The 11,896-nt window shown below is 53.0% G+C and overlaps 1 protein-coding gene across 1 annotated transcript in view; it reads left to right on the forward strand.

Annotated features, from left to right (window-relative positions):
- Positions 1-10,969, forward strand: part of KSR2 (kinase suppressor of ras 2) — an 87,971-nt gene extending 77,002 nt beyond the window's left edge. The window contains exons 17-20 of the mRNA XM_026859908.1: positions 2,791-2,922; positions 5,496-5,625; positions 6,035-6,168; positions 8,034-10,969. Coding sequence (XP_026715709.1) covers positions 2,791-2,922; positions 5,496-5,625; positions 6,035-6,168; positions 8,034-8,040 — 403 coding nt within the window. The 3' untranslated portion in view covers positions 8,041-10,969. The remainder of the gene's footprint in view (positions 1-2,790; positions 2,923-5,495; positions 5,626-6,034; positions 6,169-8,033) is intronic.
- The last annotated feature ends 927 nt before the right edge of the window (positions 10,970-11,896 follow it).

An 11,896-nucleotide genomic window follows, 5' to 3' on the forward strand; every position in this document is an offset into this window, starting at 1 on the left:
TGGGGCGGACCAATGTGTGTCTGTCTCTGCTCAAGACTGGAGTGTCATCTGGGGGATAAAGTCCAGGAGATAGTTCAGGATGGGAAGGATGGCAGTGTGGGGGTGATCAGAAATGCAAGGCTGAACTGAAATGAGCAGCATTTTGGTAGAAAAATTTAGAAGATGGGGACATTTTTGCCCTGAGAAGCTTTCAGTGTGGCTGTCCTGGACTGCTGGTGGGGAGCTGAGAGGTGGCTTTGGGGATCCTCGCTCATCAGCTGCAGTGAATTTTGAAGCAGCAAGTGTCTGCAGGTCTGATTTCCCTTCTCTGGGTGTTTTTTTTTGCTGGTTATGGTATCTCTCAGATGAAGAAGGATGATAAATCCTAGTTTTGGGTCCTTGGAGCTTACATGGATGAGCACATATGGAGAAGGAAGTAAATTTTTGCAGGTCAAGTGAAGGACAGTGATATTGCTTCAGATGTGAATGAGAAACACAAACTGGCCTCTGTTCACTAGGGTTAAAAAAAAAAGGCTTAAAAATCCTCCTCATCCTCCTAGAACAGGCTCACCTTCAGTTCATGAAAGCATCTGGCACAAGGAGTTTGCAGTGTCCATCCATGCTGTGACATGCTTGTGCTGCTGAAAAATGAGATGGCTATCGGAACTAAAATACTTTCTGCAGAGACTTCATAATCTGGTGTCTTATCCTTGTGAAATTAGATTTATTTCTCCTTTATTTAAATGTTGTTGGGCTTAGTAGGGCTGCTTTCTAATTAGGAGTGCAAGGTGGGTCTTGAGTGCTCTGAAGAGCCCTTCTGCTCTTGCTTTTTCCTTGGGGCTGGCTTGTCCTTTGGTGGGTTTAGAAGACACCGAGCTGCTTTCTGCTAGTGGAAGTGGCCAGGTTGATTATGAAGTCAGGCAAACTTTTGTCATGAAACCTCAAATTGCTGTAATTGAACTACATTTGGGATTGCTTTAAAACTCAACCGTTGTTGCTGCATGCTCAGACATAAGTGATCTTTGCAGAAGGACGAGGCTGGGCTTGCATGGGAGCTGCAGAGCCCAATCCAGTCCCCAGAGCATCCTGAGGCAAGCCTGAACACCACTTGTGGCATGTCACAGCACTGGGTGACTTGATGGAACAAAAAAAGTCCTGGTCTTGTTGAGGGTGGTGGAGCAGATCCGAGTGCTGCCTGCTGTGTCCTGCTCCCTGCTGCCTGCCCGGAGATGGAGAGCGTAGACACAGGGAAGGATGAGCGAGCTCCTCCGTGTCTTTTCTAATTGCTCTGGTGCTTAATGCTGGCTTGTAATTAAGAGCCACGTAGGGCTGGAGGATGGCAGCAGGAGCCAGCTGGGGAGCTGAAAGCCTCCCCCCTGCGCCGAAGTGCTCTTGCCTGCAGTTCCCGGGGCTGGAGGGTCAGTGCCTCGCCGGAGCCGCTGATTGCGGCAGTGCCTCTGCCACAGCAGGGTGAAGAGGAGCTGTCGAGTCCCCGGAGGGGGCATAGAGGCTTAATCAGCAATTCCCTGGACTGTCAGGGTCCTTCCCTAGGGAGGGGGTTCCTCCTCTGAATGCTGCCAAACCTGGAGGTGATGCTGAGGGACAGGCATGGCTTTGTGGCCAGGAGGATCTGGACTGTGTCATCTTGGGATTGTGCGTGTTGTGTGCACGCAGCCGCGGAGGGAAAGGCCAGCCAAGGAGTCAGCGACTGTGGGGGGAGCTTGTCATCCTGCCTCAGGGGTGGGTGAAGATGCCCGTGCCTGGTTGGTGTCCCCTGGTACCTGGCTCTGGGATTTTGGCCCCAGGCTGAAGTTCAGGAGGATAATGACCCTGCAGCCATCCCTTATTCCTCCACATCACCATCTTTGGGAGGGCATCAAAGCACAAACAGGGAGAAATTCCTTGATACAAGTCAGCAGGCTCTTCCTTCTCTACTCTGATGTGACACTGGAGAGTTTTTGCTACATCCTGCATAACTATGCTGCCGAATTTGAGCTTGGGCACACAATCAAGCTGCTTAATGTGTTACCACCACCAGTGGTCCCTGCCCATTTCCCTGCCTGCGGACCCTTTTTAAGCCAACAGTGCATCCTATGTGCCTGTTGGAGGATATAAAGGATGAAGAAACAACCAATGTCATCCTCAGCCGTTGGCTAAAGGAGCCTAATATATTTGTACCAAGGAGGGGAACCTTGAGGAGACAGAGGAAGAGAAGGCTGAGGTTAGCTGAGGGGGATTAAAAATGAAGTGAAATCCTGGGTGGCACTCTGGGATTTAATAGCAATGTAACAGCGAGGATCAGCCACTACATGTTGTGGGGCAGGGGATTATAAAGAAGCCAGGCTGCCCCCATGGTTGATGTCATGGGAGGCTTGGACACAGAGGTGGGCTAGAGGGGCTGTTTGGGACCAAACACCTGAAAACACTGTTTTCCGGGCCATTATTATAGGGTGGGTTTGATTTGAAGAGACCCTTAGAGGTCTCCAGTCCAACCTCCTGCTCAAACCACAGTGGGGCCTCCTCAGGTGTCAGTGCTGCTGGGCTTTACCCCACACCCCTCTTTTAAGCAGAGCCGAAGCTCCCCCTTACCACTGTCCTGCGATGAAATTGTGCCCTGCCAGGTGCAAAGTCACCACACCAGCATTTCTCAGAGGAGGGTTAAAAGCTGACTTTGCTAGGATGCCATAGGGAAAACCAGGCTTGAATGCCCTGGGGAGAGGGTGGGAGGGCTGGGGAGCTGCTCTCTGGTGTCGAGGTGGTCGTTTTGTTCCCCCCCAGGGTACCCTTGACTTCGGCTCTGTGTTTTGGCAGGCGGGAGAACAAGCTGAGGATCCAGAATGGCTGGTTGTGCCACCTCGCTCCTGAGATCATCCGCCAGCTCTCGCCGGACACGGAGGAGGACAAGCTGCCCTTTTCTAAGCACTCAGATGTCTTTGCACTGGGGTGAGTCCCCGCTGAGTGGGCAAACTGCAGAGAACTGGCACAGTTGTATCAGGTGTGAGCTGCCACGAGCAGCCAAGAGGGGATGGGGACACCACTTGCCACAACACCCCAGGGACATGGCCTCCAGGAATCCCCATTGCGAGTCTCGGAGCACCTTCACGCTTCAAGAAATTTCAAGTTAACCCCCCACCCCCACCCACCCCCAATCACAAAATCCTCCTGTTTTGGCTATGGACCAGGGTGGCTCCTGGCAGTGGGATCTGGAACATCCTGGGGATGTCAGCCTGGTGTAATTGCTCCCCTGCATCCTACTGGGGCGGGTACCAATGAGAAGGTGCTCCAGATGTTGGCTGGGGATTCAGAGAGTTGGGAACACAGGTCTGGGAGTCCCCGGACACCCCATTTCCCCCCACCAGCCAGGTGCAGAGGGCCTGGCGGCAATGGATGCCACTGCGAGCTGGGGCTGCTGGGGGGAGGAGATGCCAAAAGGCCAAGAAGAGGAGAACTGAGTCTTCTTCAGTGAACTCAGCAAATCGCTCCTGCCGTTTATCTGAAAGAGCCTCCCTTATGGCAGGAGCCCAATCGTGCCCTGATAAAACCTTTCTGGAGGCGGATGTAGGGCTGGGGGTTTTACCCAGCAGATTAATTTTCTCATGGATACCTTAAAGGCTGAGGGGATTAGCGAGCGTGGGGCTGTTATCGGAGGCGATATTTCCATCAAAACTACAGTAATTACAGCTGAAAGGGTCTGGCTTTTTTTTTTCCCTCCCCGAGCTATAACTTTAGCACAAAAATAAAGAAGTAATTAAGGGACTGTATTGAACTAAATGTGAGTTGGTTACTTAGACTTAATTTTTTCTTTTTGTTTTGAGTGTGAGCTCTGCCCTTATGTAAAGCATGAGTTTCCTTAAAAGATTAAAAGATTTTCCCACATTTTTCCTCCTTCTTGTTTCTGCTGCCCTCCTCTGAGCCTGGGAGGCTCACAGATGATCTGGAGGGTTATTGCCATCGCCGCTTCCCTCTAGGGATTTGGGGATCAGTGACAAAAAGAGGAAAAGACCATTTAAATGAGACAAAAATGTCAAATTAAAGTGTGTGTGAGGGTGGTGCAGAGTAGGGGACTGAGGCTGGTGGCATGCACTCGCCAAAGCCTGAGAGATCATGGCAATCATTAATTAGATGCATGGTCTTCTCGTGCAAAGGGAGAGGGAACAGCAGACTGCTTTCCACAGCACCATCCATACCTCAGGAAATGCAGCCCAAATATTTTGGATGCATCTGAAAGTGGGAAGTTGAAAAATTAAGCTCCAAACTCCCAACTAGAAACTTACATTTAACTGCATTGGATGGGTTTGGGCACCTTCAAAATGCCCATTCCTCTCTGAGCATCTCGTCCTGTGCTGCTGGGACCTGCCCCTCTCCAGCCCCCCAATTCCTCTGTGCCTGCAGCACCTACAAATGTCTCACATTATTCAAATGTTTGGAGATTTATTGCCAAATGGTGCATATTTTTCCAAAATGAGGACAGCCGAGTTCCAAAATCAGGGATCCCCCCTATCCAAGAGCAATCTTTCATTTATCAGACTTTCTCCACCAGAGTTTTCCACCCTGAGGCCATTTTAACCTTGATTCTTGCTGCTTTAACCGGCCGTGATGGCATCCTTTGAAGGGAAAAGCAGCTCCATGGAATTTGTCTTGGAAATTGGGACCAGCACTGCAGGAGTCGGGGCTCATCCATCCTCTGGGTTCCAGAAAATGAGGATGTAAAACTCCCAGGTGGTAGCGGGGGCGGAGGACCGTGGGGGCAGCCGCCAGCTCAGTAGGAGATGCCCTTGTTTTGGGATATTCCCTTGGATTTGGGAGTCCTCATGGAAAGGAGGGCTTGGCTTAGCGATAAGAGTGGTGCAGTGGCAGATGGCCGGGGGTTCACGTGTGCCATCACCTGGTGAGGGCACAGAGGATAGTTTATGCCATGGCTTGGACAGCTTTTTGTGGCATGGAGTGCTTTTTGCAGAAGAAAAAAGGAAAAGTCAGAGTGAAAGCGAATGCTTGGGTTCATCCTTCCCTGGTGCTCACTGCCTGGCACAGCTGGAGCAGGTGGCAGAGTTAGAAATGCCAGTCCAGCAGCTGGACTATGTATTTACCCCCCACATCATCTATTAAGCTGCTCCGTGGGCAGTGGGGTGAAGCGCTATTGCAGCCCGGCAGGAGATTCCCACTTGATGTAACAGGCTGGCTGGCGGCTCTGCCCATGCCTCTGCCCATGTCTCTGCCCGTGCTTCCCATCAGCCTCCATCCTTCTGCCCACAGGACAGTCTCTTCCCTGGTGTAAACTGGGGACTGTGGCAGGCCGGTGGATTGCTCCTGGTCAAGTCAACAGCCTCAGTTTCCCCCTCTGGAAAATGGGAGCAGCTCTGTCTCTGTAATGAATGCTGACCACTCTGGTGTCGTATCTGGGATGAAACTTCTCCTGGATGTTGGTGATTTTGGATGTGGGTGCAATGGTCAGACGTGTCCTGCCTCAGGATGCCTCCCAGCTCCTCCCATCTCTAATCCCCACTGTCTCCCAACAGCACGATCTGGTACGAGCTGCACGCGCGGGAATGGCCCTTCAAGACACAGCCAGCGGAGGCAATAATCTGGCAGGTGGGAAGAGGGATGAAGCCCAACCTCAGCCAGATTGGGATGGGCAAGGAGATCTCGGTAGGTGGTGTGGGGCAGGTGCTGGAGCCCTGTGTGTGTGTACATGGAGAGGGAATGTGCCCCACTCGCACCCACCCCGGGCAGAGGGTCCCTTTGAGATACACTCTGTGCTGCCCAGGATCTGACAGCAGAAAAGCAAGGGGTCCCTCCCTCCCCAGCCAGTGGTTTGGTCCTGCGCTGTGCCACAAGTATCAGCTCAGCTTGCACATGCCCTCTGCCCCAGCCCTTCGCAAGGATGTGGTGATGGAGACGAGGTCTTCATGGGATGGACACATCCCCTCCACTCCAGCCCTTCACCAGGGTGCAGTGGTGGAGATGGGGTCCTTGCAGGGTGGACGTTGGGTGTGGGGGTTGTGTTAGGAGAGGGACTGGCTTGGTTTGCTCACGCACTCACCCTGTGTGGCTACAGGACATACTCCTCTTCTGCTGGGCCTACGAGCAAGAGGAGAGACCCACCTTCACAAAGCTCATGGACATGCTGGAGAAACTGCCAAAGCGCAACCGTCGCCTTTCCCACCCTGGGCACTTCTGGAAGTCGGCAGAGTAAGTCCCTGCCCCTGCGTGTCCCTCCCTGTGCCAGCAGACAGCTCCGTCTGCCCTCCTTGAGACCCTGCTCTCCCTGTTAGCAGCTGGTATTGGCACTGGGGGAGCAGAGGGACAAGCTGTGGGTGGGCAAGGGTGGGTAAGAAGTATGGTCACAGAGTGCTGTGCCCGTGCCACTTGTCACTGCAGCACTGGCTGTCCTCGCTGGGGTGAAAAAGCCTGTGAAAATAGTTGGAGATGATCAGGAGGAGCCTGGCGATGTGTTCCACCAGTGCTGTGAGGAAGAAGCAGGGTAGGTCCAGGCGCAGGCTGGTGCCAGGACCTTGGGGACATCTCCTTTGGGGACATTAGTCAGGGCTCCTGTGCCTGCCTGTGTACCACACTCAGAGTAGTTTTTCCTCCTGGAAAGGCCGTTTTTCCTTCTTTTGCCCAGATTAATTGATGGGGGCTTGCCATGCCCGGGGTCCCTCCCTAGAATTGCAGCCTGTGTCAGGCATCACAGCTTCCAGTGGTGGGAGAAGGGAAGATCTCTTCTCCTGCAGACAGCCCATGGCCAAATCCTGCTCCATTTCATTGCTTTGGATTAGTCACATCTCCCTGCTTCAGCAAGTGCTGCATAAATGGGTCCCCAGTCAGGGTTTCAGGATCTGGCCTGTTGGTAACAGCAGGAAAAATGCAGAAGAATCACTTAGAAACTCATTTTCTTCCCTTGAATTTGTCATATTATGACAAATAGGACCAAACGCCAGGCGGAGGTTGCATGCACGGGGGAGATTTTTCCTTCTCCCAGCGTGCATCCCCAGACTGCGGAGGCTGGAAACTGGGATGGGGCGGGAGGGAAAGATGAGCTAAGGGAGCGAGGTGAGGGCACTTTGGACTGCTTCAAGCACCCATCTTGGACTCGACCAAGGGTGAGAGATGCTGATTTCTCCTCCTGCATATGATAACAAACCTCCTTGCTTCCTTATCTGTGTGGCAAGTGCAGGTGGCCCCAAGGCTACAGGCACAGCAAAAGCTGCTGGAGTGTCCCCTGTGCTACCTCCCATCCCCATGTTCTTGGGGCTGATGAGGCGCTCCCAGGAACAGCACAAAGGCAGTGGTCAGATGGCCCCCAAATCACCCAGAACGTAAGCTGTTAATCAGGAGGGAAGTTAATTACCAATCCGTGCTCCAAGCAAGCACCAGGGTGGCTCTGGCAGCTGGGCAAGGAAAGCTGAAGGTTGGTGAACCCCAAAGCAGCAGGCTGTGTAATTGCTCACTTGGGTTTGGGAAGGTTTTTGCAATCACCAAGCCACGCTCTGCCTGCCATGGGCTGTGGCTATTCGGCAGCTTCCCCTTAATTACCAGCCCCCTCTTTTTCTCTCCGGGGAGGGAGGATTCTGCAGCTCGTCACTCGCTTTCCATCTGAGTTGCCTCCTTCCTTAGGGACTCGGCTTCGGCCACTGTTGCTGTGTGAGGTCCTGGCTTCCCTGCAGGGTCCCTGCTCGCCCAGGAGTTCCAGCTGTGCGCCGGGATGAGCCAGCTCTGCCATCCCTGCACGGAGGGGATGGGGGACAAACCCCTGGTGGGTCCTGCTGCTGGGAGAGCCTGGACACGCAGGGAAGGGGTGAGGTGTGTGGTACCCAGCAAGCCCTTTCCTCTCTAGATGATACTAAACCTGAGAGCTGCCTGCACCAGGAGGACCTAAACTGGGCTGGTGGGGAGGTGCAGAAGTGCACGGCTTCCCGCGGTGCTGCTGCATTTGGGAGCAGCCCCATGGCAAACCCATTCGGGAAGGCTTTTTGCAATGAGCTTCCCTGCAAAACCCCACGGTGCTGTGGGGCAAAATGCCCAGTGCTGACTCTGCCATGTTGTGTCCCTTCCAGGCTGTGACGGGAGGAGTTAAGGGACGGTGCCTTCCTCCCCCTGCGGTTCTCCTCTTCCTCTCTGCTTCCCACCCTGTGCTACAGAGGAGTAGCGGGCGCTGCAGGCCGACTGCGGGATGGGAATGAGCCTCTTCCCCCACAGTGATTCACCTCCAGTGATGAAGCCTCTCTGCAAGGGCTGGAGGAGCCGAGCCGGCGGCTGAGCCCCGAGAGCCCCGGGGGATGCTTGGCTGCAGCAGGATGGGGACAACGAGCAGCTCTCCATGCACATGGGGGCAGGTCTTGGGCTGGTTCCCTGCCAAGCAGGGGCAACCCATGAGGCAGACAGCTTCAGTTTAACCCCAGGGCTCCTCTGGGCCCAATCAGCATGGTCAGTGCTCATGATGCTTGGTTGGGGAGGGCTTGCTTCTTGGTGGGTTTATTTATTTATTTATTTTTTAAATGAAAGAAAGGGGGAAATGTTGCTGATTCATGAGTTTAGCATTGGAGCCTGCCAGGGCCAGGGAGTGCTGCTGCTATTAGCTGCCCCCCGTGGGGAAATGCATCTGCAGAGCCAGAGCTGGAGGAATCCTGCTCCCCCACCCTCGGCAGCCCCTTCATGGGCAGCAGTGACCTTTCACAAGTGGCTTCTCTACCTCCCAGCCATGCCCACTTATGCTCCCCCCCAGGTCTCCCTCTCAGCAGGACGCATCTCCACATTCCTTTAATTTAGCCGTTTGCCCTGGTGCGTATCTAATCAGCGAGCCTTTCTCTCTCACCCTCCCCGGCGCTGCTTTGCTCTTGGCTTTGATCCTCTCTCCTGAAGGCTCTCCGAAAACCCCAGGTCTGGGGACACTCTGTGGCTGGACAGAGTGGAGTGTCTGGGGTTGGGGTCCTTCCCCTCCTGTTGCCTTTCCCAGGCTCATTGCCAGAGCCAGGGATGCAGACAGGCTCTGGTTGTACAGAGCATCTCCCTTCCCAGCCCCACGCGTGGCAGCCATGGACATCTCAGCTGAATAAGCAGCCATGCCCTGGACTGTTTTCCCCTGCATATTCATATTCCATCAGCCAAATCCTGGACCTTCCTGAAGAGATGGTCTTTAGGCAGTGTCTCAGAGATGGTGTTGCCACCTGAATACTGTGTGCTGGTATTTCCCTCTCCCTATCAGCTCAGATGGGCCCTCGAGCTCATTAGATGAGCTGTCGAGTGACAGATGATAGCAAATTGTGTTTTCAGGCCCTTATTGAGCATAATTGCTTGACAGGAACCATCCTGAATAATTCAATCATTGTCTAAGTTAGCTTTAATTTGGAGACATGAGGAGGCTCTGCAAACTAACCAGCCCTAGTTTGTTTGCTGCTCCTCTAACTCCCCCTTGCCAGCATTTGAACCACTTTAGCATAAGTAAATGAAGATTAGAAACCTAATTGCAGCTAGGAAGAGGTGTTACTTCAATCGTGGTGGCATTTGCAAAGGTGCTTTTATTTCTTAAAATTTGCACACATGCATATGTATAAAATCTGAGGTGGGCAGGAGAAGGGGAGTGAATCTGGCCTCCAAGCGTGCTGGCAGAGGGTCAGTCTGGATGAGTCTCCTGCTGATGCTTTTGAGACATTTGCTGTGCCATGCAGTCACATCTCGCTCTCAGATGTTTTGCAAGAAGTTGGGATGATGCTTCTACCTTTGATGCTGAGGCCAAGTGGAACAAGCCAATGAGGGCAGGATGAGCCCTCGTTTGTGCTAATTGCCCCCTGCACCAGGCAGCACAGGCGGTTTTTGGTCCCCTGGGTGTGACGCTGCAGAGCTCAGTGTAGGTGGCTGAGCATCCCAGTGATGAGGAGGGATGCTCCATGGCTGTTTGCCCTCTTCCTCCTCCACATCCCACCTCTTCCCTTGCTAACACACACATCCCCCATCTTCTTCATCTCACCCTGGGCCACAGCAGCAATATCCTCTGCTGCCCATCCTCCCCATCCCAACCCTTCCCCGCTGTCTCATGCCTTCTCCATCCTCTGCGCTTATGCGCATGTGTGCCATAAACGTTGCACTAAGCCTCAGAGTCTCTCTGAGTTTTCACCAATGCCTTCACCTGCAGTGGTCTCGAGGTCTGTGGGAGGGAGCACATCTCCATCACTGGAGGTCTCAGCTACTGGGGGCGTGCGGGGAGGTCTCACCATGAAATCACCCAAACCATGTTCAGGTGGAGTGATCGCTGTAGAAAGCTGGTGTCCTTCTCACTCAGTGGTTTTAGTTTCTAAGTAGGTGTGAACTTCCTAGGTGAGCAGTAGCAAGTGGAATATATTGGAAGGATGAAGGAGGTGATACCATGGGTGATGCTCAGCACCAGGGGTGGCAAAGTGCTGCAGCCTGATAGGCGTTGTGCAGATTTATGGTGGAAGGTACAACACCAATCTTGAAAGACTTACTGTGGGTTTGCTCTCAGTGCCCCAAGCCCTCTACTTGCCTGGGAAGTCTCACCTTGACATATCCCCCCATGGGGTCTCACCAGCCGCTGGCAGATGCCTGCTCTATTTTATAGACCAAGACTCAAGGAAACAAGTGAACTGATGAGCATGTTGGTTTGGTTACTCCATGACATCAGGTCCTGACCAGGAGCACAGGGCTCTCTGCAGCAGACTCAGCCAAGCATTTCTCTCCTGGACTGCGGGCATCTGAAAGGAGCTAAATGCTTCTATAGCCAACAAATCTTGCCAACTCTTCCCTCATCTCCCTCCTTTTTCTCCCCCCCTTCCCTCACCACAACGTCTCAGCCAGGCCATGAGCAGAGCCATTGCACAATAGTATCGATGGAAAAATAGCTGCCCTGTATTTATCGTAAATTAGCCCAGAAGAGCAGCTCCTTCCCTTCCATTCAGTGCAGCAACGGTTGTTTATGCAGCCGTGTTATTTGCATCATGCCTTCTTATTTTTGAAAGTCTTAATTATTAAAAAAAAACCAAACAACAAATCTTACTTTTTTGTTGTTGTTGTTCTTTGTTTTTTGACGCTGTCTTTGTGAGGGTTTTTTTTCCCCAGTTTAAAAATATCCAGCCCTCCAGCAGGGAGAGAATGCGGGAGAAGCTCTCCACAATGCCCTCTAATAGGAGATCCGAAGGAGTGAGAAGGTCCATCCGGTGGCTCAGTTTAGCTGCGTGAGCTAGAGAAGAGACAGGGGTTGTTTCCAGATGTACTGGGTGGGAGCAGAGCCAGTTTTAGCACGGTGGTGTTTTGAGCAGTATCTTGAGATGCAGGGAACCATCCCCAGCCCCAGGGTACGTCCTTGAGCTCTGGCAGTGGAGCAGCCCCAACGATGCTCTCCTGGCCTGGTCCTCCAGCTCTCAGCTGCTTTATCCTTTCAGTCGCCCTCTGAGGCTTTTCCCTGAGCTCCCCAGTCCTTGAATTCGCTGCTGCCTGAGGTTTCTTTCCATCGTTTCACTGTTCAAGGGGAATACCGCATTTGGGGCTTAGTGAAACCACTACCGGTGATGGAGGTGGTGGTGCTGCATGGCCCCAAAGCACTATGTCCTCCTAGGGCTGCTAAACTATATCTCCCAGTCCTGCTTCTTCTTCAATCCACCTTTCCCCCAAAATGACCCAAATCCTTACTGAGCCACGACTAGGCAGTTCCTGGGGATCATTAGCTCAGAGTCCAGCCCCGATGACTTCTGTCCAGTACTTGACCATGGCAGGAGCTGAGATGATTAAGACAGACAGTAGGCAGAAATTAATGTCTTGGAGGTGGAGGAGCTGGTCAACCCTTGCTAGATGCTATGGAAGTGTTGGTGCCTACAGCTTGGTCCCTTTGGCCGTGCTAAGGAGAAGGGTGATGTGTTGGTGGTGCCATGAGATGCTGTCTGCACCCCCCAAGTGCCGAGGGGAGCCC

This window comes from Athene cunicularia (genome assembly GCF_003259725.1).
Source record: "Athene cunicularia isolate RWA chromosome 15 unlocalized genomic scaffold, athCun1 chr15_part1, whole genome shotgun sequence".
Taxonomy (NCBI): domain Eukaryota; kingdom Metazoa; phylum Chordata; class Aves; order Strigiformes; family Strigidae; genus Athene; species Athene cunicularia.